General features: G+C 45.7%; 1 protein-coding gene across 1 annotated transcript in view; it reads left to right on the top strand.

Annotated features, from left to right (window-relative positions):
* Positions 1 to 24,533, top strand: part of CLIC5 (chloride intracellular channel 5) — a 63,552-nt gene that overhangs the window by 20,407 nt on the left and 18,612 nt on the right. Inside the window, exons 2-4 of the mRNA XM_056856929.1 lie at positions 6,535 to 6,644; positions 8,228 to 8,353; positions 12,459 to 12,565. Of these exons, the coding sequence (XP_056712907.1) occupies positions 6,535 to 6,644; positions 8,228 to 8,353; positions 12,459 to 12,565 (343 nt within the window). The remainder of the gene's footprint in view (positions 1 to 6,534; positions 6,645 to 8,227; positions 8,354 to 12,458; positions 12,566 to 24,533) is intronic.

Here is a 24,533-nt window from a genome sequence, read left to right as displayed (position 1 = left end):
TTAACATACCATACCCTCATTAGCACATTATCTTGATACTTACAGGACAATACTTTTGCAGGACAATACTCAGCTCAAACCCAACCCCTTTCTGACTATATATTACTCTTCCTACACCCTTGACACTGAGAGACACTGTCCTTCAGTGTCACTACTCTGAAGATGCCTGCCACAGTTGCTGGCGAAACGTCAGGAAAGAAAATACCAAGACCACGGTTACACAGCCCGGATAACCTACAAGAACCATTCTGATAAGTGTTTGTATAGTGAAGTTTAACTGTATTCAGAACTTATAATTTTGTTGTTGTACAAGTTGTCAAGATAAGTTAAAAGGTTAAAATTAAAATAATATACACTTGGAGAAAGAAACTTTGTAAGAAAGAAATATATTTATAAGGAAAAGTTGTGGTAGTGTACTGAGATAATTCCCTTAGGGTTGCACAATTTCATATCAGTACACCTATTTATATAGTTACTACCTGGAGGTTGGCAACTCTATTCATCAGAGATTTGGCTCTCAAAAACACATACCCTGAACATCTTGTTGGTGGTCTTTATGGTGCTATGGGGCTTGAATCTAGAATAAAAGTACGAGACCAAAAAAAATGTCTCAAAACATCACCCTTTTAAAAGACAGATCAGCTTTTTCCATGACTGTGCTAAAAGGCTTGAGAAGGGATGCTTAGCGACTTTGGGGAAGCAATATTGTTTTTAATTTTGAAGCTACATACTATTTACGGACTGGGAGTGAAAGGAAACAAATCCCCCTTGCCCCCCCCCGTAATACTAATTAAAAACAAGATAAAGCTATCTCTGTGAACACCACAGCAATTTGAAGAATGAGTGGGAGAGACACAGATTATAAAACGTTTGAAGCACTCAGATGTCAAGGGGGTGCTAGCCATATCTGCTTCACATTTAATTACTAAATACCAAAGCAGAACTTGTTAGCTGCTGCCATGAAATAAAGTGATCCTCTCACTATTAATTACTCCAGCGATTCTCTTTTAAAACAGGCAACTTTGCTTTACAGCTGCTTTATTCTTCATTTATGTTTCATGTGCATTCCTTATTTATTTCATGTGTAGCGTGCTTTGAGAAAGGTGCACCTTTCTCAAAGCACACTCAAGGTGGGTTGCTAAAATTAAAGTTCGCAATAAATACAACAAAAACCATTTAAAAAGCATTAAAAAGGTCAACAGTATCCCCTTTCATAGAACTGGTGGTGGAAAGTGACATCTAGTTGCAGCTGACTTATGGTGAATCCGCAGGATTTTCAAGGCAAGAGTTTAACAGAGGTGGTTTTGCCATTGCCTGCCTCTACATAGCAACCCTGGACTTCCTTGGTGGTCTCCCATCCAAGTCCTAACCAGGGCTGACCCTGCTTAGCTTCTGAGATCTGATGAGATCGGGATAGTCTGAGAAACGGTTTCCTGAAAATCTAGGGTTGCCAGCTCTGGGTTGGGAAATACCTGGAGATTTGCGGGGTGGAGCCTGAGGTGAGCAGGGTTTGGCGAGGGGAGGGACTTCAATGCCGTAGAGTCCAATGTCCAAAGCTGCCATTTTCTCCAGGGGAACTGATCGCTGTCGGCTGGAGATCAGTTGTAATAGTGGGAGATCTCCAGCCACCACTTGCAGTTCTGGCAACCCTATGAAAATCCCATTATTCATATTTGACCAAGCAATACCTGTGTGTGAGATTTCCTTCCTTTGTCGGGCAGGCTATTCCACTGGTAGAGGCCAAACCAGAAACGTTTGACAGCAGGCAGTTGCTGATCTGACTCATTCTCAATGCAGCACTTTCAAAAGAAGAGCGAAGCTGCCCCAGCGAAGCAGATTTAGGAGAGGTGGCCCTGCAGATGTGTGGGTCCCAGGCCATGAGTAACTGTAGAGGTAATAACCAGCATCTTGAACTTGAAAGCAAAAATCCTCTTGATTCAGTTCAGAAATTCAAAGCAACTGATCATAGTGGAGTCTTGTTATTAGGAAAAATAATACAGTGGCTGAAAGGAAACTCGACTAGTAACGGGGACCAAAGAAGGACCTTGTTACCCACAAAGCTTTATGGAGTTTTGCAAATGATCTGTGAACATCCCGTGCTGCAGCATTGTTTATTGTAAGTGGGCAGGGATCTCATTACTGCCTTGATAAGAGCTGAATAGGAACGCCATGTAAATTGCTCCATCTCTAAAGAAAGAGCAGGGTTCAGTAACAAAAAAAAAGATGGAGGAGAAGAAGAAGAAGAGTTGGTTTTTATATGCCGACGTTCTCTACCTTTTAAGGAGAATCAAACCGGCTTACAATCTCCTTTCCTTCCCCTCTCCACAACAGACGCCCTGTGAGGTAGGTGGGGCTGAGAGAGCGGTGACTAGCCCAAGGTCACCCAGCTGGGTTCATGTGTAGGAGAGGGGAAACCAACCCGGTTCACCAGATTAGCCTCTGCTGCTCATGTGGAGGAGTGGGGAATCAAATCACTCCAAACCACCTCTCTTAACCACTACACCATGCTGGCTCTCAAGTGAGCTATCTTTTGCTGGAGTGAACTCTGAAACATTCAGAGAGGAAGGGAAGGGAAGGGAAGGTGATTGTAAGCCAGTTTGATTCTCCTTAAAAGGTAGAGAAAGTTGGCATATAAAAACCAACTCTTCTTCTTCTTCTTCTTCTCCTCCTCCTCCTCCTCTTCAATTTTTGTTACTGAACCGTTCTTCTTTCCCATTCTATCTTCACAACAACTCTATGAGATTGGTTAGGCTGAGAGAGAGAAAGAGAAACTGATCCAAGATCTCCCATTGAGGTTCGTGGCTGAATGGAGATTTGAACCCGGCCCTCTCAAGCCCTAGCCTAACTCTCTATCACTACACCGTACTAACCCTACTGCCTGTGGGAGCGATGCGTGCTGAGTATTGAGATAACAACCAGCGATTTCAGGTAGCTACTACAGGCCTGGTGGTCACGTGTTTCAGCAGCTTGACTCTGTGGGTTCAGAACTGCTTGAGCAACAAACACCTTTGTGTTGCTGGGCTCTCAACGCCAAATCTCGATGAGGAATACGACGTTCAAAAGGCAGCTTTGAATGTTTCAGAGTTCAGCAAAAGATAGCTCACTTGCTCTAAGGATCACATTCTAATAATAGATGTGATTCCCTGTTCCTGGAAGCCCAGAGATCCCTTTCAAATCGAGGAAACACAAACTGTGGAGGGAGGGAGAGAAACAGAGGTTCTTCCAGCAGCTTTATTCTAAACATCCCCGTCTGTTGTACATAAATCAGTTTGTACTAGCCACAGTCCTGCCTCGCTTACTCACCCGGATCTGGCAGATACTGCAGGCACACCGTGGTTTCCTGCACCCAAACACGGCCATCCATCAAACCAGTAATTGTCCTCAAAGCTTTGGCTTCCTTCATCATGATTGTGCAAAGAATGGTCACTGCCTTTGGATGCAGTTCTAAGAGGGCTTTAACACTGGTTTCCTTCCATATTTCAAAGTGAATAATTTGCATGTGAAAAGGGCCATCAGCTCTGTCATTAGAGAAATAAGCTGATGAAAACCTCTAGTTTTTGCAGGAGTAGGGAGGAATGGGGTCCGAAGCTAAGAAGAATTTGCTAATCTATTATAGGTAAACCCAAAATCATGAAGCCTATCTATTAAACAAACAAATAGATATCTATTAAACAAATATCTATTAAACAAACAAATAGGGTTGCCAACCTCCAGGTATTAGCTGGAGATCTCCTCCTCAGGCTCCTCCCCAAAAACCTCCTGCCGGTGGCGAAGTGGGACCTGGCAACCCTAGTTTAATATACCACTAGGGTTGCCAACCTTCAGGTAGTGCAGGAATCTTAGGCTATAGTTACTACAACACAAATGAGTGAGACATCAAAGTGTAATCAATGCATACAATAGTGGAAAGGGACAAACATACAACTATATACAATGGTATTTCAATAATCCACAAAGGTATGTATAAATGTGTTTTTTTCAATAGTCCATAAGGGTACATAGATCCAAGAAGATTCCAATAGTTGGTCACAAGACCTCAGCAGATGTGTAAAAGACTATTATGAAAGGAAGACGATCGTTTCATTCTTCATCAGTTCCATTCAATTCATGCAATTCAAAAGGTATACAAGATTCTAAAATTCATTTCTTCCCCTTAGGGATAAATCTTATAACTATATCCATTGGCAAATGTAATAGTCCATATGGCTTAAAATCTATAGAGGATATAGTTGGAATAAACAGAAGTCATTGCAAATGTAACAGTTCCTCACGGGATACACAAGGTAAATGCTCAGCTGCTGGTTATCCAGCAGCTGAGCATTTACCTTGTGTATCCCGTGAGGAACTGTTACATTTGCAATGACTTCTGTTTATTCCAACTATATCCTCTATAGATTTTAAGCCATATGGACTATTACATTTGCCAATGGATATAGTTATAAGATTTATCCCTAAGGGGAAGAAATGAATTTTAGAATCTTGTATACCTTTTGAATTGCATGAATTGAATGGAACTGATGAAGAATGAAACGATCGTCTTCCTTTCATAATAGTCTTTTACACATCTGCTGAGGTCTTGTGACCAACTATTGGAATCTTCTTGGATCTATGTACCCTTATGGACTATTGAAAAAAACACATTTATACATACCTTTGTGGATTATTGAAATACCATTGTATATAGTTGTATGTTTGTCCCTTTCCACTATTGTATGCATTGATTACACTTTGATGTCTCACTCATTTGTGTTGTAGTAACTATAGCCTAAGATTCCTGCACTACTTTCCTTATCCTTGATATTAGTGCAGAGGTGTTGATTTTGGTTTGCTCAACCTTCAGGTAGTAGCTGGAGATCTCCTGCTATTACAACTCATCTGCAGCCGGTAGAGATCAGATTATCTGAGAAAATGGCTGCTTTGGCCATTGGACTCTATGGCATTGAAGCCCCTCCCCTCCCCAAACCCCACCCTCCTCAGGCTCTGCCCCAAAAACTTCCCGCCGGTGGTGAAGTGGGACCTGGCAACCCTGCTTTAATATCCCACCCTTTCCCAAGCAGGTTGGGCTCAGGGCAGCTTCCAAAAACCATACAATATAATACCTAAATTTAAAACATGCAATATAAAATTATAAATTACTGACTCAGCTTAAAAAATGGCACTCTAAAATTACAACCTGCTATATACACCAATCATTCCCAATAGCAAGTTGGCATTATAACAGCCATTATTCCCGTGTCTGAAATTTGGGGAACGTTCAAATTGTCCTTTGGATTTGAAGCCTTTTGGATGTGCTTAGCAGCTCTTTGTAAATGAGAGCTTCAAATTCCAACCTTGCAACAAGCCCCGGCAGCGCTCAGAGCCAGATGTTGCTCAGAAAGATTAAGTATGTGACATAGTGGCTAGACATGAATTGTATTAATGCCTCTGTTACAATGGGGGTTTTGTTTGGAAGGAAGGGTTTTCATGTGTGCGTAGAATGGAGCTAGATGGAGACTAGAAATCCTTTTTCTCGGCCTTGAGATGCACTGCTGAGAAGCATTCAGTTGCTTTCTGAGACAAAGGCTAACATGGCTAGCATGGCTGTCCCCATATACCGACTGGATCCTAGCAAAGAGCCTCCTCCCCCTGAGATAAGGTTGACTCTTGACTCTCCCCTTGTCCTGCTGTGGCCAGGGAATTCACATAGGTAGCGTTGCCAGCCCCGGGTTGAGTTTGGGGAGAGTTTGGGGGTGGGTTCTGAGGAGGGCGAGGTTTGGAGAAGGGAGGGATTTCGATGCCATAGAGTCCAATTGCCAAAGCGGCCATTTGCTCCAGGGGAACCGATTTCTATCGCCTGGAGATCAGTTGTAATAGTGGGAGATCTCCGGCTACCACCTGAAGGTCAGGGCCAGCTACCCTGAGGTATTACAGTATTCCAGAAGGGTTTGCTGGACCTGGGGTGAACCTTAGTTGCCACATAATGCTGTATTTTTATTTTAGGAACCCCCCTGAGTTGATGCTGTTGTTGGGCATGTACTATTTAAATCCTAACTTTCCACAACACCTGCTTGATTGTTAATATTGACCTCAGTTGTCTATTTCCTTCTGAATAAACTTGGCTCTTGCGCATTTTAAAAGAAACCATCTTGTTCCTTGGGTGGTTTCCCTTGTGACCCCTCAGTTCGTTTTCATGGCTTTTGCGCATTCCCACATGGGACCGCGCATGCACAGAGCCGGCTCCGCGCATGCGCATTCCCATGTGTGCCTGCACAGAAGTCCGTTCTACAGACAACAGTTACTGGTAAGCGCAACACTGTTTTTATCGATCCAGGCTTGAGAGGGTTTGTATGCAGAGCTAAATTCAAACCTTTTTAAAAATCCCACTGGGGACGCTGGTGCAGTGGGGTGGGGAGGAAACTGTGACCAGGAAAATCCTGTGGGGTGGTGGCTTGTCCTCAGGAAATCCCTCACAGATGACTGCATATTTTCTCACTCAGGAGACCTGACTTGGAGTGGACAGTGGACGCCAAGGTGACCATTTCTTTTTCTTTCTAGGCTGGCGTCGATGGAGAAAGCCTTGGGAACTGCCCTTTCTCACAGCGTCTCTTCATGATTCTGTGGCTTAAAGGGGTTGTGTTCAATGTCACCACAGTTGATCTGAAAAGGTAAAAAAAAAATACTTGATGCAATTAATTTAACAGACATAGCAGTGGTCATAACTTTGGTTTCTGCTGATGCTGGCGTTGTTGCAAACAGGAATAAAAAGGCTGCAATCCTAAGGGTACTTTCCAGGGAGCAAGCCTCACTAAATAACATAGTACTTCTTTCTGCACAAACCTGCTTAGGGATGCTCCTAAATAATGAGTTGGATCCAGCCAGCTTTTCATTCAAGCCCTGTTCACATGCAACAGCAAATGCATGTACATCCAGCAGGCACGTCGGGCCTACGTCAGCCTATAAGAAAGAACCGAGGCTGAGGGGATTGGGAATGTTTAGTCTGGAAAAGAGGAGATTGAGGGGGGTCATGATCGCTCGCTTTGGCCTTTTATGCACAGGTTGTTTCAAGTGGCAATCACCACCCCACCCCACAACTGCTTTGGGGCTTCGTTTTCATTATGCACATCTTTTCTGACCTTTAGAAGTCACTTTGCTCTCTCTCCACGTTTTCTGGATGCTGTTTCTGGCGGCATCCAGAAAATGCAGGGAAAATGTGGGGAGAGACTTCTAAAGGTCAGGAAAATGTGCATAATGAAAACGAAGCCTGAAGTAGTCTTGGGGGGGGGGGGTGATCGCCACAGAAATAACCCGTGCATAAAGGGCCTTGAAGTATTTGAAAGGTTGTCACTTAGAGGAGGGCAGGGAGCTGTTCCTGTTGCCAGCAGAGGATAGGACTTGCAATAATGGGTTTAAATTGCAGGCGGAAAAGTACCGGCTGGATATTAGGAAAACATTTTTTACGGTAAGAGTTGTTTGGCAGTGGAATGGGCTCCCTAGGGAGGCGGTGAGCTCCCCCTCACTGGCAGTCTTTAAGCAGAGGCTGGACAAGCACTTGTCAGGGATGCTCTAGGCTGATCCTGCATTGAGCAGGGGGTTGGACTAGATGGCCTGTATGGACCCTTTCAGCCCTATGATTCTAGTAGAATTGTTCAATGCATGTGTAAAGAAAGATCAAATGTACACTTTGCACAGATTGTATGTCCATTCACTGTAATTTATGATCTGGGCTTCAGTCTCACTTGATTCTCCTCATTACTGGAGTCTTCATCCCACACGTCTTCTGTCTTTGAAGCTCCCATGATCCTCAGCATAGCCCTTTTGGTGGTCAGAGGGGATCCCTTCCTCCCTTTTTTTCACCAGCAGAAAAGTTAGTTGGATCCAACCCACTTTGTTGTACAACGTGTGATTTGAGAATCTTGATTTTCTCATACTGTGTGTGTTAAGTGCTGTCAAGTCGCTTCCGACTCATGGCGACCCTATGAATCAATGGCCTTACAAAATGTCCTATCTTTGGCAGCCTTGCTCAGATCTTGCAAATTGAGGGCTGTGGCTTCCTTTCTCATACTACTTGTAAGAAAATACTTTGTTGTCAAACTAGGCTAATTTGAAATGTCATCCATGCAGTAAAAAAAAAAGCGAATAACTGATTTCCTAAGCTTTACAAAACCAACGAAGCTAAGTGACCTCTAATCACATATATGATTAATTTTAATTTTTCTTAAGCCACGATTTCCCCCCCTTGTTTCTGCAGAAAGCCAGCGGATTTACATAACTTGGCTCCTGGCACCCACCCACCGTTTCTGACTTTTAATGGAGAAGTCAAGACAGATATCAACAAAATCGAGGAATTCTTAGAGGAGACGCTTTCACCTCCAAAGTAAGCATTATGATTTTGGAAAGATTGTCTTAGAATTATGATGGGATGACAATGAAAATGTACACAAGTAAGAGATAAAACAAAGTTCCATTACCTGTTTTGTATTAGAAGAAGAAAAGTTGGTTTTTATATGCTGACTATCACTTAAGGGAGACTCAAACTGGCTTACAATCCCCTTCCCCTCCCCACAACAGATACCTCTGTGAGGTAGGTGGAGCTGAGAGAGCTCTTAGAGAACTGTGACTTGCCCAAGATCACCCAGCTGGCTTCCTGTGGAGGAGTGGGGAAACCAACCCGGTTCACCAAATTAGCCTCCGCCGCTCACGTGGAGGAGTGGGGGAATCAAACCTGGTTCTCCAGATCAGAGTCCACCTCTCCAAACCAGCGCTCTTAACCACTACACCACGCTGGCTCTCGTTGCAAGGTTGGGAGGTGGGGCAAATCGGCATAAATAATGTCCCAAGGAACAGTTGTGCCTCAGTGACTTCAGCCTCCTGTGACAAAGGTGCTTCCTTAATGATAGGTACTCTAGCAGAAAGCAGGACCAGCCTTGCTTATGTTAAGAATATATGAACAGACGTTGGGGACCTGCGAGGACTCACAGGAGAAGGGGAATTTCCCCCCCCCCCAACATCTCCCTTCATGCTTTTTCCTGCTTGTCCAACTTTTCCCCTCTCTCCACTTTGGCTCCACTTCTCTCCCCCCCCCCACACTCACTCTTTTATCTTCCTCCCCTGGCAGGTCATCTATCTTTCTGATATTTCCCTCTTCCCATCTTCTCACCCAGCTGCCTGCCTGCTCTTTTGTGCCCCTGGTCAATCGCCTCGCTCCTCACTATTTTCTTCACCTCCCCCTCTTGCCACCCCTCCTTCCCTTTCACTTGCAGCCTCTGCAGTTAGGGTTGCCAGGTTCCTCGTCGCCACAGGCTGGAGATTTTTGGGGGCAGAGCCTGAGGAGGGTGGGGTTTGGGGAGGGGAGGGCCTTTAATACCATGGAGTCCAGTTGCCAAAGCTGCCATTTTCTCCAGGCGGACTGATCTCTATTGGCTGGAGATCAGTTGTAATAGCAGGAGATCTCCAGGTAGTACCTGGAGGTTGGCAACCCTACCTGCAGTGTCTCCTTCCATCACCATGTCCTTCCCACCCCAAAAATGCCTACTTCTTATTTCCCCCCCCCCTTCCAAACATGCCTTTTGGTTTCAAATGTCATTTTGGGTTGATCTGAAGACTTTCAACACCACCTGAAATCTTCCCCCCCCCCTCCCCAAGTACTGGCTGTATAGTCACCAATGGCATAATCTGACAAGCTAAGCAGGGTCTGCCCTGGTTAGTACTTGGATGGGAGACCACCAAGGAAGACCAAGGTTGCTAAGCAGAGGAAGTCAATGGCAAACCCCCTCTGCCCTGATCTCAAAGCCCCAGGCTAGCCTGACCTCATCAGATCTTGGAAGCTAAGCAGGGTCCACCCTGGTCAGTACTTGGATGGGAGACCACCACAGAAGTCCAGGGTCGCTACTCAAAGACAGTCAATGCAAACCATCCCTGAACTCACCTTGCCTTGAAAACCCTACGTGGTCCCCGAAAGTCGGCTGCAACTTGACAGCACTTTCCACACCACCACATAGCACAACATTCAAAAAAACACAATGTGATTCCTTTGCCTTCTACAGCAGGTCTGTCCAATATGGGACAGCCAGTGTGGCATAGTGGTTTAGAGCGGTGGACTCTAATCTGGAGAACCAGGTTTGATTCCCCACTTCTCTACATGAAGCCTAGGGTTGCCAGGTCCATCTTCACCACCGGCGGGAGGTTTTTTGGGTGGAGCCTGAGGAGGGCAGGGTTTGGGGAGGGGAAGGACTTCAATGCCATAGAGTCCAATTGCCAAAGCAGCCATTTTCTTCAGGTGAACTGATCTCTATTGGCTGGAGATCAGTTGTAATAGCAGGAGATCTCCAGCTACTACCTGGAGGTTGGAAGGAAAAAGGCACCATTGTGCCTGTACGTAAAGGTTTGGAAATCAGTACAGGAGCAAATAAGTATAACGAAGTGCAAATGTTTGTATTGCTACAACATATAACATAGAGTCACAACTATACACTAAGAACAAACAATCTAAATAATCTATCCTACTGTGAACAATGTATATTACAACAATCAAGTGGGAACAGCCAGACTTGAAAATTCAGAGTATAAGTATAGTCCTTAGGTTATATTCACAAGAAAGTCCTGGGTTCCTCTTCAAGTTAGAATGATGTTTCTGACGTTGCCAAGAGATGATGCCAAAAATTGAAGAAGGGATACGGCCGTTGCAAATTCTTTGACTTTACCTTTCTTCATCAGTCCCTCAAAAATCAGTCATCAATTAATATCTCCAGCTTACATATTGCATCTTTGCTAAGAATTCAAGCAGGATAATTTTTGACCAGTTCCCACATAGGGTAACACAACTGTGTTGCAGTATACTCTCCCAATTTGCTAGCTAGTAAATAGCTTGCCGGTGTGCGTGAAAGGGAAGAGAGCTGTCTGTTGTGGGGAGGGGAAGGAAAGGTGATTTTATGCTGCTTTGAGACTCCTTAAAGGTAGAGAAAAGGGGGTATAAAAAACAACGACAACTCTCCTCCTCCTCCTCCTCTTCTTCTTAGCTGAGCCCATCCCGCCTGCCAGATGTTGGATACCTGTGTGTTGTGTGAACATGCGCGCACACACACACACATCTCGTTTGGCAATCTCAAGCAGCAAAAGCAGTCGATTTAGCAAGCCCCTAAACCTCGGCTGGCAATCTGCAAGGTACAGCTTGTCGCTGGAGAGATCTGGCTGTTCCTTTCGGTCGTGATGCCCGGCCCACAGAAAACCACAGGAAGCTTTCAACAAGCCACTGCCAGGCGGGCGGCCTCCTTCTTTTGTTGCATTTCAGCGCTCCGAGAGGCTTTTGCATCATGAGCCTTCTTAAATGTGCCCCTGCTTCCAGCCCCACCCCTGCTCTACCTATTGTTATACTGACAAAAAAATGCTATTATATTTTGGATCGCTTTTCCATGGGGAGAATGAGGTACACGCCACTAGTCATTAGAGAGAGCGGGCGCTTGCTGCCAAACTCCTCCACACCTTTTGAAAATAGATGGCTTGTTCTGATTTAAGGCTGCTGTTCCCGTCGCATTAAGGGCTGGTGCAATTAACCTTGTCATAAAACCATCAGCGTGTTACTTCAGAAGGGCTTGGCTTTCCATGGCAGCAATGAGATTCAGCAGGGCCGCGCCGGGCTCACACGCTGAGATAAGTATACCAGTTTAAAAAAGACACGTGTGCGCACGTGCAACATGGTCGATAAGACTTGTGTTTCACGTCACAAATAGCACTTCCCGGGAGAACATAAGGACATAAGAGAAGCCCTGCTGGATCAGGCCAAGGTCCATCAAGTCCAGCGGTCTGTTCACACAGTGGCCAACCAGGTGCCTCTAGGAAGCCCACAAGCAAGACAACCGCAGCAGCATTCTCCCGCCTGTGTTCCACAGCACCTAAGATAATAGGCATGCTCCTCTGATCCTGGAGAGACTAGGTATGCATTATATGGGTTTAATTTGACCACTGATGAAGGCCTGCTGGCCAAAATGCATCTGGCGTGTGGTATAGGTCTATCAACCTTATAAGATGCCACTGTGCCATGTTTTATCATTTTTAATGTTTTTAATCCTTATATAGCGCCTTACAATAAAATATATTTCTTTATTATTTTATCTTTTCCATCCAAGCTTGGGTACCCGGAGAATAGGTGTGCATCATGACTAGTATCCTTTTTGACTAGTAGCCAAGGATAGCCCTCTCCTCCATTGTCCACACTCTTAAAGCCTTCCAGGTTGGCAGCCATCACCACATCCTGGGGCAGAGAGTTCCACAATTTAACTATGCATCGTGTGTAGATATACTTCCTTTTATCTGTTTTGAATCTCTCATCTTCCAGCTTCAGCTCCGTTCCGCAATCTGATATTATGATGAGAAATGTGTTTTGAGTAATGTGTGTGTATGTATGTAGAGATCTCTATGTATCGCCCTTAAGTTTAATTTTCCACCGGGGCATTTTTCTGAGAGCGCTCTTTGCTTTTTTGCAGGTATCCGAAACTGGTGGCCAAGCACCGCGAATCCAACTCTGCAGGGATCGATATCTTCTCCAAATTCTCAGCATATATCAAAAATACCAAGCAACAGGACAATGCCAGTGAGTTCTGTGGAGTGGAGTACTGGGGGTGGGGGGTACTTCCATTGCAACCTCATGCCCTGGTGAGCAGAATTCTAGTAACCATCAGGCGTTTTATCTAGATTCGAGTGCAGAAGGCGAAGCACCTTAGATACCAACAAGATTTTCAGGACTGGTCTCTCTGCTTAGCTTCTGAGATGAAGAAGAAGAGTTGGTTTTTATATGCCGACTTTCTCTACCACTTAAGGGAGACTCAAACCGGCTTACAATCACCTTCCCTTCCCCTCCCCACAACAGACACCCTGTGAGGTAGGTGGGGCAGAGAGAATGTGACTTGCTCAAGGTCACCCAGCTGGCTTTGTGTGTAGGAGTGGGGAAACAAATCCTGTTCACCAGATTAGCGTCCGCCGCTCATGTGGAGGAGTGGGGAATCCAACCCGGTTCTCCAGATCAGAGTCCACCACTCCAAACCACCGCTCATAACCACTACACCATGCTGGCTCTCCTGACAAGATCTGACAAGATCAGGCTTTAGGTCCAACTTAAACAGGCAGGCAAAAGAGAAGTGACTGTATGAGATCAGGGCTGTGTGCGCTTCAGGTTTCATGTCCTCACTGTTTATGCATGCAACAGCAGAAAGACAGCTCAGCACCCACCCCTCGCCTTGGGTTACGGACCCCTGGCAGGTTAATGCTGCAGATGTAGGCAAGATGCGCCCATTTAAATGATTGTGTGCAATGATCACCTGTATTCTTGCTCATCAGGTATCACATTGAAATAGACACTTAAGGAATTTTTTGGGGGGAGGGGGAAGTAGGGTTGCCAGCTCCAGGTTGGGAAATACCTGGAGACTTTTGGGGCGGAGCCTGAGGAGGGCGGGGTTTGGGGAGGGACTTCAATGCCATAGAGTCCAATTGCCAAAGCAGCCACTTTCTCCAGGGGGACTGATCTCTATCAGCTGGAGATCAGTTGTAACAGCAGGAGATCTACAGCTATGACCAGGAGCATGGCAACCCTATCAGCAAGTCATCCTTTGGGTTATAAAGGCCAGAACTTCAAATAACAAATGGAAATAATAAATAAATAAATATATAGAAAGTCCTTCTGGAGTTCAATTTCAGTCATTTTGTAACTAACCAAAGAGATATTTCTCCTGCCTCTGCCTTACAGTGTTCAGACTCTTGGTCCATCAAAGTCAATATTGTCTACTCTGACCGGTAGTGGCTCTCCAGGGTCTCAGGCTGAGGTCTTTCCCATCACCTACTTGCCTAGTCCCTTTAACTGGAGATGCCGGGGATTGAACCTGGGACCTTCTGCATGCCAAGCAGATGCTCTACCGCTGACCGCGGCCCCTCCCCTATCACCTCCCTTCTGTGTGCATGCCTCTGTGTTCCAGGGTGGTGATGATAACCTTATGGGGTAGCTAAGTGGCAAAGAGCCTACAGCAAAGAGTCACTAGAGATTTAGGGTAATTCATGTAATAGTTCGCTGGGATTCAGTCCCTTTACCTCTTCTGTTTAGCTAGCTTGGCTGCTTATATATAAGTTGAAAGATCTGGAACAGGGCGGCTAAGGCAGTAAGCCCAGAAGCAAACGCCTTTGTGCCATATCAAAGTCCTTACAACTTCAAGCATCTTGAAAGAGGAGGAATTGATTCCAGATTCTCAGGATGTGGCAAGCTGTGTTTAAAGAAAGCGCACATATTTATTATTTCAAGCCAGTTCAATTACAGCCGACTCGATTGCTTCCACTGCCACCCCACATCATTTAATAACAGGCTTCCCTAAAGCAGTGGTCTTCATCTTGTGTGATTCAGTCCTTCTATGCTCTGACCTTTTCTACAAGGCTCCAGTGCGGTGGTTGACATGCAACTAGAATTTCGTCTCCTCGCATCTGATGGGAGAGCGAAGTGTTTTAAGAATCTCTTCTTCGAACATTAGCTTCTTGGATTTCCTGTTGGAAGGGAAATCTCAGCAGATCTACACCACAGGCTTCAACTGGCTGAAGAGGCATTCCTTTTCCCTGTGGAACTTATGAATTATAGGCTTTTTATAGAAGCATAGAATCATAGAAGCATAGTTGTAAGGGACCACCAGGGTCATCTAGTCCAACCCCCTGCACAATGCAGGAAATTCACAACTACCTCCCCCCACCGCCCGAGTGACCCATACTCTATGCCCAGAAGATGGCCAAGGTGCCCTCCCTCTCATGATCTGCTTAAGGTCATAGAATCAGCATTGCTGACAGATGGCCATCTAGCCTCTGCTTAAATTCCTCCAGGGAAGGAGAGCTCACCACCTCCCTAGGAAGCCTGTTCCAGTGAAGAACTGCTCTAACTGTTAGAAAGTTCCTCCTAATGTAATGTTTTTGCAGGGGCGTTTCCCTGCGGTCACTCACACTGACTGCTTTAGGGCTTCCTTTTGATTCTGCTTGCCTTTTCTGACTGTCAGAGGTCACCGTGCTCTCCCCGCGCGTTTTGTCTGTGTTTTCCGGATGCTGTTTTAGCCAGAATCTGGAAAATGTGGGCAAAATGCATGGGGAGAGCGAGGCGACCTCTGATGGTCGGAAAAGGCAAACAGAATCAAAGGGAAGCCCCAAAGCAGTTGGCAGGGGTGACTGCAGGGAAACGTCTCTGCATAAAAAAACCATAATTCCCTGATGGGGTCTCAAGTAGAGGTCTTAGCAGATTTTTTAAGGAGAGCTTAAAGTGGTATAAAATTGGTATATAAATTTTATAAAGTGGTATAAAATTGGTCTAATTTTGTAATGTGCCTGGACCTGGAGGGCCCAGGTCTTGCCCAGTCTTGTCAGATATCAGAATCTAAGGAGTCGGCCCTGGTTAGTATTTGGATGGAAGACCACCAAAGAAGTCCAGGACTGCTACACAGAGACAGGCAATGAATGAATTTGTTTATTTGTTTAGCCATTACAAAATATCCTTACATGTGTACAAAAAAGAAACCTAAAATGGTATCTAAAAAGGGATAAAATTGCACCAATATACATTGCCCGGATAAAATTATTTCATACACAATCTCTATTAAAACAAAGGTCACACACATTTAATTTCCTATTCAGAGTTTTTCTTGATAGCTTCAAGAGCTCTAATCTTCCTGGCCGCAATTGCAAATTGAGATATTCTGAGGGTGACATGTGAATCAAAGTCATAAAGTAAGAAAATCAATTTATTGGTTTCAGAACGAAAAATTGACAACCTCCAGGTGGGGCCTGCAGTTCTTCCAGAATTATTAGGGTTGCCTGGTCCCTCTTCGCCACTGGCAGGAGGTTTTTGGGGCGGAGCCTAAGGAGGACGGGGTTTGGGGAGGGGAGGGTCTTCAATGCCATAGAGTCCAATTGCCAAAGCGGCCATTTTCTCCAGGTGAACTGCTCTCTATCGGCTTGAGATCAGTTGTAATAGCAGTAGAACTCCTTGGCAATTGGACTCTATGGCATTGAAGTCCCTCCTCTTCCCAAACCCCACCCTCCTCAGGCTCCACCCTAAAAACATCTCACCGGTGGTGAAGAGGGACCTGGCAACCCTAGGCAGGGGGTTGGACTAGATGACCTGTATGGCCCCTTCCAACTCTATGATTCTATCATCCACAATCCGGGGTGTGTGTGTGAAGGAAAGTATTCCACAGATTTTAGTTGAAGCACATTGCCGATGGAGACAGAACAGCTATTTAGTTGCTCTTGGAAGAGTAATGGCCAGATTGATTGGCTGAAATGCTTTGAATTCATCACCGCGTATTTGCCGCTGGAGGGGATGGTGCGTCTGCGTAACAGCTAGCTGTTTGCAGCCGACTAATCCTTCCTAAAGTTGTACTTACTTTGGCCCGGAGAATGAGCCCTTTGATTCCTGAGTTCTTTTTTTAAAATTTTTAATCGTGTTATTGAAATGAATATTTAAGAGCGCGCTCAATGCCCCGCGTGGGTGGCCGCATTCATGAAGGTGTTTCACTGTGTTACTCTTCAGTGGTCGCCGAGCTTGGGAGACCACCTGGAGGCCCAGTTCACATTCGGCAGCATTTCCAGCCGCCTTGACCAGAGAAATCCACCGGTCTGACTTGGAGTCAAATTAAGAGCCCCCCCAAATAAAAGAACACTAAATCAATAATTTACATCTGATTAACCCTTCCCCTTGCCCCCCTTCCCCATTGCCACAGCATGTCTTGCGGTTAGACAAGTGAGGTGAGAAATGTCTGCCTGTTGGATATGCTAGACCCTGGCAAAGGAATCTGCTGGACATGATTTCTAGCACGCGTACATGCATTTTACTTTAATTCAGCTCTGCTGGCTTCAGCCAGGCATGCGAGAGGCATATTATGTTCTGTACGTACTGTGCGTGTGTGCACGTTTTTCCAAATTAAAGGATGCGTGGCAACAGTTCGATGCCAACGGGAAGTAGAATTGCCGAGGAAAGAGCCAGAGAGGGAGGGAGAATTCTTTCTGGTACAGTTTCTCCTGTCAAAGAAGCTCACCATGGGAAAAGCTGCAACCCCCCCCCCCACAAAGTACATGGCATTAATCCTGCTATTGTTTAGCCCTGGCAACCCTAGGAAAAAAAAAAGACTTCCTGCTAAATTAGTTAAGGTGATCAGAATCGAATATTTGTTTAAAATGAAAATGAACATTAAAAAAAAAACACATTGTGTAATGGGGGGAATCATTTTTCCCCTCCAAAATTTGGTCTTCAGAGTAGTAGTAGAAGAGTTGGTTTTTATATCCTGGTTTTCTCTACCTTTAAGGTGTCTCAAAGCGGCTTACAATCGCCTTCCCCTTCCCACAACAGACACCTTGTGAGGTAGGTGGGGCTGAGAGGCTTCAGAGAGAGCTGTGTCTAGCCTAAGGTCACCCAGCTGGCTTCATGTGGAGGAGTGGGGAATTGAACCCGGTTCTCCAGATTAGAGTCCCCCACTCTTAACCACTACGCCATGCTGGGTATGGGTAGTCTGATTTTTTTTCCAGGTATTCTATTGTGATGCTGTTATGATTTGGAGTTCAGTGGATGGAGAGGGTTTCAAGGGTTAATTAGGGATGCCAGCCTGCAGGTGGGACCTGGGGATCCCCCGGAATTACAGGCCATCTCCACACTACAGAGATCAGTTCCCTTGGAGAAAATGGATGCTTTGGAAGATGAACAGTATGGCATTGTACCCCGCTGAGGTCCCTGTCCTCCCGTGGCTCCATCCCCAAATCTCCAGGAGTTTCCCAACCTGGATCTGACAACCCAACCCCCCCCCCCACACACACACACCCAATCCGTAGCTGATAGCTGGGGGAGATCTGGCAACCCTATCCCATGGGCTGGGATCTTTCATCTTGCTTCTTTCTTTGTGCTGTAGCACATTTGTGTGTGTGTTAAGTACCGTCACATTTAAGCTTCCAACTCATGGCGACCCTATGAATCCAAATCCTCCAAAATGTCCTATCTTTGACAGCCTTGCTCAGATCCTGCAAATTGAAGGCTGTGGCTTCCTTTATTGAGTCGATCCATCTCTTGTTGGGTCTTCCTCTTTTCCTGCTGCCCTCAACTTTTCCTAGCATGACGGTCTTCTCCAGTGACATTTGTAAGAGTGAGGGAATAGGAACCAAAACTATGGCTGGAATAAAAGTAGAGACCTGGAGGAATAGTGCCTCAGAGGGGAAAAAATGTCAGCTGCTGAAAACAAGGAGACGGAATACAACAGAGATAACACTGAGAAAACTATATGTTCTAATAGGACTGCCATGTTTTTGTTAGCCATGCTCCTATGTCCTTAAGAGCAGCACAGAGAAGTTTAGCAGGTGAAAATTTTCCTGTCACTGTTCTCCTCTATGGAACAGAAAACAGCTACCTCTTTATTTATGTGTCTGGGGCAACTGAGAGCCAGTGTGCTATAGTGGGTAATGGATCTGGGTGACCCAGGTTCGATTCCCAGCTCTACCATGGAATCTCGCTGGGTGACCTTGGGCTAGCCTCATACTCTCAGCCTAACCTACCTCACAGGGTTGTTGTGAGGAAAAACGGAGGAGAACAGAACGATGTAAGCCACTTTGGGTTCCCATTGGGGCGGGGTCTCAATGAAGTAAAATCCATAAAATAGATAAAAGACACAGGCACAAAGCCAGGAAACAAGTGGACGGTCCTTATTTCCAGAAATGTGTGGGCACACAACATGATCCAAAAAGCAATATTAGGCGGTTTCCACATCCATGGTTCAAGGAGTTAGTTGTGGGATTCCCCATTAGGGTTGCCAGCGCCAGGTTGGAAAATACGTGAAGATTTTGGGGGTGGAGCCTGAGGAGGGGTGGGGTCTGGGGAGGGGAGGGACTTCAATGCCAATGGCCATTTATGCAGGGTCGATTCTGCTCCTCGCTCAATGCTGATTTTTTAAAATCCGACCTTTAAAATGACTCTTCATGGTCCCCATGAAAGAGGAGAAAGTCAAGCAAGTTTCCCCTCCCTCCCCAATCGCCTGCCCCTTCGTCCCTTCGTTTGCATAGCCATTAGCAATAGTCATTTGCATAGCTAAGCTGGGGCTGGGATTCTGCATGCTTCTTTCAGTGAATGCTTCGATGCGGAGCAAATGCAAAAGGTTGCGTTAAAGGGGCTCTTAAGAAATGAGAAGCAGGTATGCGCCGGCTTCGCAGTGACGTCTGGAATGATGGTTCAGCGTGAAGAAATAAAAAAAAATATGCGGGGCACTTCAGCCAAGCATAAACGGCCACAGAGTCCAATGGCCAAAGCGGCCATTTTCTCCAGGGGAACTGATCTCTGTCGCCTGGAGATCAGTTTTAATAACAGGAGATCTCCAGCCACCACCTGGAGGTTGGCAACCCGATTCCCCATAAATGGTTATGAGGCCCAGGGATAATATTTGGCATGAATTCAGACAACTCCTGCCTTATCCCAAAGATGGCGGATCCCTCTTTCTTCCATGGCACATCCCCATGGGCCGTATGAGGGAAATAATATTTGTGCCATCTGAAACCGGAGTGTGCTGGCTGTTGCCTCTTGGTTGTGAAGTAATTTTACACACCGAAGCCTTGGAGACGCTACCGGCATCTTTTAAAATCTGTTCTGGCTCCTTTTGTCCCGAGAAGATCCTGAGCCGCTTGTCGGTTTACAGCCACAACCACAAAGAGCAGCGCAGAAGTTATCTGGGAGGAGGTTTTCCAACTTGCTGAATCATGTAGCGGGGCGAAATACTTTAAAGGAGATTTGGTGGTTAGGAAGGATTCACCGCGCTGCTTCGCATGGCAGGTGAAAACTTATTCTGGCAAGCAAATACACTTTTTTTTTCTTTCTTTTTTAAGGGAGAGACTTTGAGTGTTTTCCCGCCTGCCTTTTCAATCTGTCTTTATGTCTGAGAATGTGTGCATATGGGAAGAGATTAATAGAGTATATATTTTAAAGAGTTTTATTGAAGAGAAGGCAGAGAATGGGGGAAGAAGAAGAAGAAGAGTTGGTTTTTGTATGTCGACTTTCTGTACCACTTAAGGAAGAATCAAACTGGCTTACAATCACCGTCCCTTCCCCTCCCCACAACAGACACCCTGTGAGGTAGGTGGAGCTGAGAGAGCTGTGACTAGCCCAAGGTCACCCAGCTGGCTTCATGTGTAGGAGTGGGGAAACAAATCCAGTTCATCAGATTAGCTTCTGCCGCTCATGTGGAGGAGTGGGGAATCAAACCCGGTTCTCCAGATCAGAGTCCAAACCACCGCTCTTAACCACTACACCATGTGGTCACAAGTGAACACGTGAACACATGAAGCTGCCTTATCCTGAATCAGACCCTTGGTCCATCAAAGTTGGTATTGTCTACTCAGACTAGCAGCGGTTCTCCAAGGTCTCAGGCAGAGGTCTTTCCCATCATCTACTTGTCTAGTCCCTTTAACTGGAGATGCCCGGGATTGAACCTGCATGCCAAGCAGAGGCTCTACCACTGAGCCACGGCAAAAGAGGGTGTTTTTTTTGTCTCTGTCCTTTTGTTTTCTCTGGAAAGTGCCCTCAAGTTGCAGCTGACTTATGGCAACCCTGTACGGTTTTCAGGACAAGGGACTAACAGAGGTGGTTTGACATTGTCCGCCTCTGCATAGCGATCCTGGGCTTCTTTGGCGGTCCCCCATCCAAATACTAATCAGGAACGACTCTGCTTAGCTTCATGAGATCTGACAAGACAGGGCTAGCCTGAGCCATCCAGGGAAGGGCCAGTGTGGTGTAGTGGTTAAGAGCGGTGGTTTGGAGTGGGGGACTCTGATCTGTAGAACCGGTTTTCATTCCCCATTCCTCCACATGGCATCAGACGCTAATCTGGTGAACCAGGTTGGTTTCCCCACTCCAGCACGTGAAGCCTGTTGGGTGACCTTGGGCTAGTCACAGCTCTCTTAGAGCTCTCTCAGCCCCACCTACCTCATGGTGTCTGTTGTGGGGAGGGGAAGGAGACTGTAAGCTGGTTTGAGTCTCCCTTAAGTGGTAGAGAAAGTCGACATATAAAAACCAACTCTTCTTCTTCTTCTTTCTCTAGTTCCCTATAAACATTTTCTTATATTGTGAGTTTTTTGGAAGGGGATCGGACTTGGATGCAATCTCTGCGATAGGGCAGGCTATTAAAAAAAACCTTTTATTCTAGAAAGATGAATAGGTCTCCTTACACAGGCAGGTTGTGAGCAAATTTACTCAGCTCTTTGCTAAGAATGTTGCAGGGAAAGGGTTGTCAACTCCAGGCTGGGAAATTCCTGAAGATTTGGAGATGGAGCCTGGGGAGAGTTTGGGGAGGGGAGGGAATTCAGCAAGGGTGTGATGCCATAGAGTCCTCCCTCCGAAGATATCTCATGATATCACATGAAGCTGCCTTATAATGGCTCACACCCTTGATCCATCAAAGTCAGTATTGTCTACTCAGACTGGCAGCAGCTCTCCAGGGTCTCAGGCAGAAGGTCTTTCACATCACCTACTTGCCTAGTCCCTTTAAGTTTACCTGGAGTTGCCAGGGATTGAGCTTCGGACCTTCTGCATGCCAAGCAGAGGCTCTACCCCTGAGCCATGGCCCCTCCCCAAAAGAAGTATCTTCCCTAAGTGAAATTGCCTTATACTGAATCAGTAGTGTTGCCAGCCTCCAGGTAATTAGTCAAGCATATGCAGTCACAATGGCTAAAGAATTTTTTGTATGTGTAGAAAAACCAACAACACAAATCTTTCACAGTATGTACAATAACTTCTTTTAAGTTTTATCTGGCTTTGTTACTTCACAATAACCATATATATTGTACACTTTAAGTGAAATTGCCTTATTCTGAATCAGTAGTGTTGCCAGCCTCCAGGTAATAGCTGGAGATCTCCTGCTATTACAACTGATCTCCAGCCGATAGAGATCAGTTCCCCTGGAGAAAATGGCTGCTTTGGCAATTGAACTCTATGGCATTGAAGTCCCTCCCCTCCCCAAACCCCACCCTCCTCAGGCTCCACCCCAAAAGACTCACGCCGGTGGCAAAGAGGGACCTGGCAACCCTATGAATCAGATCCTTGATCTATCTAGGTCAGTATTGTCTACTCAGACAGGCAGTGGCTCTCCAAGGTCTCAAGCAGATGTCTCTTATGTTACCTGATGCCAAAAACTTTAACTGGAGATGCTGGGGCTTATGCCTGGGACGTTATGCATGCTGAGCAGCCTTTAAAACATTTAAAAGGCTGCCAGCTTGGAAGGCTTGAAGAGGGGAGTGGACATGTTCATGGAGGAGAGGGCTATTCACGGCTTCTAGTAAAAATGGATGCTAGTCATGATGCATACCTATTATCTCCAGGATCAGAGGAACATGCCTATTTTATTAGGTGCAGTGGAACACAGGCAGGATAATTCTTACACAGATGCTTGGGTGAAGAGCCATACCACCACAGCATGTGCTGTCAAAAAAAAAAGTTTGCTCTGATCTTCACAGCAAAGTTCGCACATACTATCTTTCAAATGTAATTTCCACAATGTTTTGTAACAGGAGCAAAAAATTGCACACATCTCTTTTTATAGCACTGAAGCAGCCTGAAGTTGGTCTTTGAAACCCGGCCAATATCACAACAGTGTACCTATAAAGTAGGAGAGGGCTATCCATGGCTACTAGTCAAAATGGATACTAGTCATGATGCATACCTATTCTCTCCAGTACCAGAGGAGCATGCCCATTGTATTAGGTGCTGTGGAAACCAGGCAGGACAATGCTGCTGCAGACGTCTTGTTCGGGGGCTTCCTAGAGGCACCTGGTTGGCCACTATGTGAACAGACTGCAGGACTTGATGGACTTTGGTCTGATCCAGCATGGACTTTCTTATGTTCTTATGAAAACCTTACAGGGTTGCCTTGAGCCAGCTGTAATTTGACGGCACTTTCCTCACCAAGCAAGACAAGGTAGGGGAAAGAGCCACGCAGTCTACACAGCAACATTGGACTCTAGTCTGGAACTTTGTTTGCAGATTTTGATTCTTTGTATTCGTGCACAAATCAGAAGCAGCCCATAGAATCATAGACTCATAGAATCATAGAGTTGGAAGAGACCACCGGGGTCATCTAGCCCAACCCCCTGCACAATGCAGGAAATTCTCAACTACCTTCCCCTCCCCACACCCCTAGTGACCCCTACTCCATGCCCAGAAGATGGCCAAGATGCCCTCCCTCTCATCATCTGCCCAAGGTCATAGAATCAGCATTGCTGACAGATGGCCATCTAGCGTCTGCTTAAAAACTTCCAGGGAAGGAGAACTCACCACCTCCCAAGGAAGCCTGTTTCACTGAGGAACTGCTCTAACTGTTAGAAAATTCTTCCTAATGTCTCGACGAAGAGATCAGCAATACTTAAAACAGTGCAGATTGGTTTGAAAGGAGATATCGGACTCTGTCTTGTCTTGTGTCTTAAGGCTCTCTTTGCATATGCATTTGCCATTCTGAAGACTGCAGGGTACCCCCCCCCCATGTTTGACATGCATAAAATTGTATCTCGGAAATTGTCCCAGCCGAAATCTCTCAAATGTGTGTTAATACATGACTTGCGGGAGAAAGCATCTGACGTAGCCCATACAGTAATTTTTCAGCATGGGAAATGCCCCAGCAAAGCAACCCCCACCTCTAAGATATAGAAAAGCTCTTAACAGAAATTGTCACAGGATGATCAAGAATCAATATCCTTTCTGATGTCATACAGAGACGGCTGTAGCTCAGCGGTAGAGTATCTGCTTGGCATGCAGAAGGCCCCAGGTTCAGTCCCCAACATCTCCAGTTAAAGGGACTAGGCAAGTAGGTGATGTGAATAGACCTCTGCCTGAGACCCCGGAGAGCCGCTGCCAGTCTGAGTAGATAATACTGACTTTGATGGACCAAGGGTCTGATTCAGTGTAAGGCAGCTTCATGTGTTCACACCTGACAGAGAGCATTTTGCTGTAATTCCCGTGTTCAAACACAAGGCGGAGCCATAGTCCAAGCCAAACTCTGCTGGAAAAGTTTCCACCCGCACACAACCGTCCTAGTCAAATTCCGCCAGTAAAAAATGAGAACTTACTGTTTGTTGCCTGGTATCTCTGGTTGCTCTTTGATCATATAAATTATACTGCACAGCCTGCGTAAACACACAGCAGCTTCGTTTGGACCGCTGTCACAACCATCTTTCAATTATGAAATGCTGTGGTTTTACATTCAGGGCTGGTGTTACTATTAGCAGTGCTGGATTACTCACTATACAATGTATCTAGAGAGGAAACCAAGCACTCGTTCTTTCTTTCTTTCTTTCTTTCTTTCTTTCTTTCTTTCTTTCTTTCTTTCTTTCTTTCTTTCTTTCTTTCTTTCTTTCTTTCTTTCTTTCTTTCTTTCTTTCTTTCTTTCTTTCTTTCCCTTCCAAAACTCACTTGGGATAGCTTCTGAGCGTGTGCCAGGGTTCACCCGAGATGTTTGCATTCCCCTTGCGCCTAGGGTTGCCAACCTCCAGGTGGTTAAACAAAGACTGTATTGTACAAATTACACTTGACA

This window comes from Euleptes europaea, chromosome 10, assembly GCF_029931775.1.
Source record: "Euleptes europaea isolate rEulEur1 chromosome 10, rEulEur1.hap1, whole genome shotgun sequence".
NCBI lineage: Eukaryota > Metazoa > Chordata > Lepidosauria > Squamata > Sphaerodactylidae > Euleptes > Euleptes europaea.
This window is presented reverse-complemented; position numbering and strand designations above follow the sequence as displayed.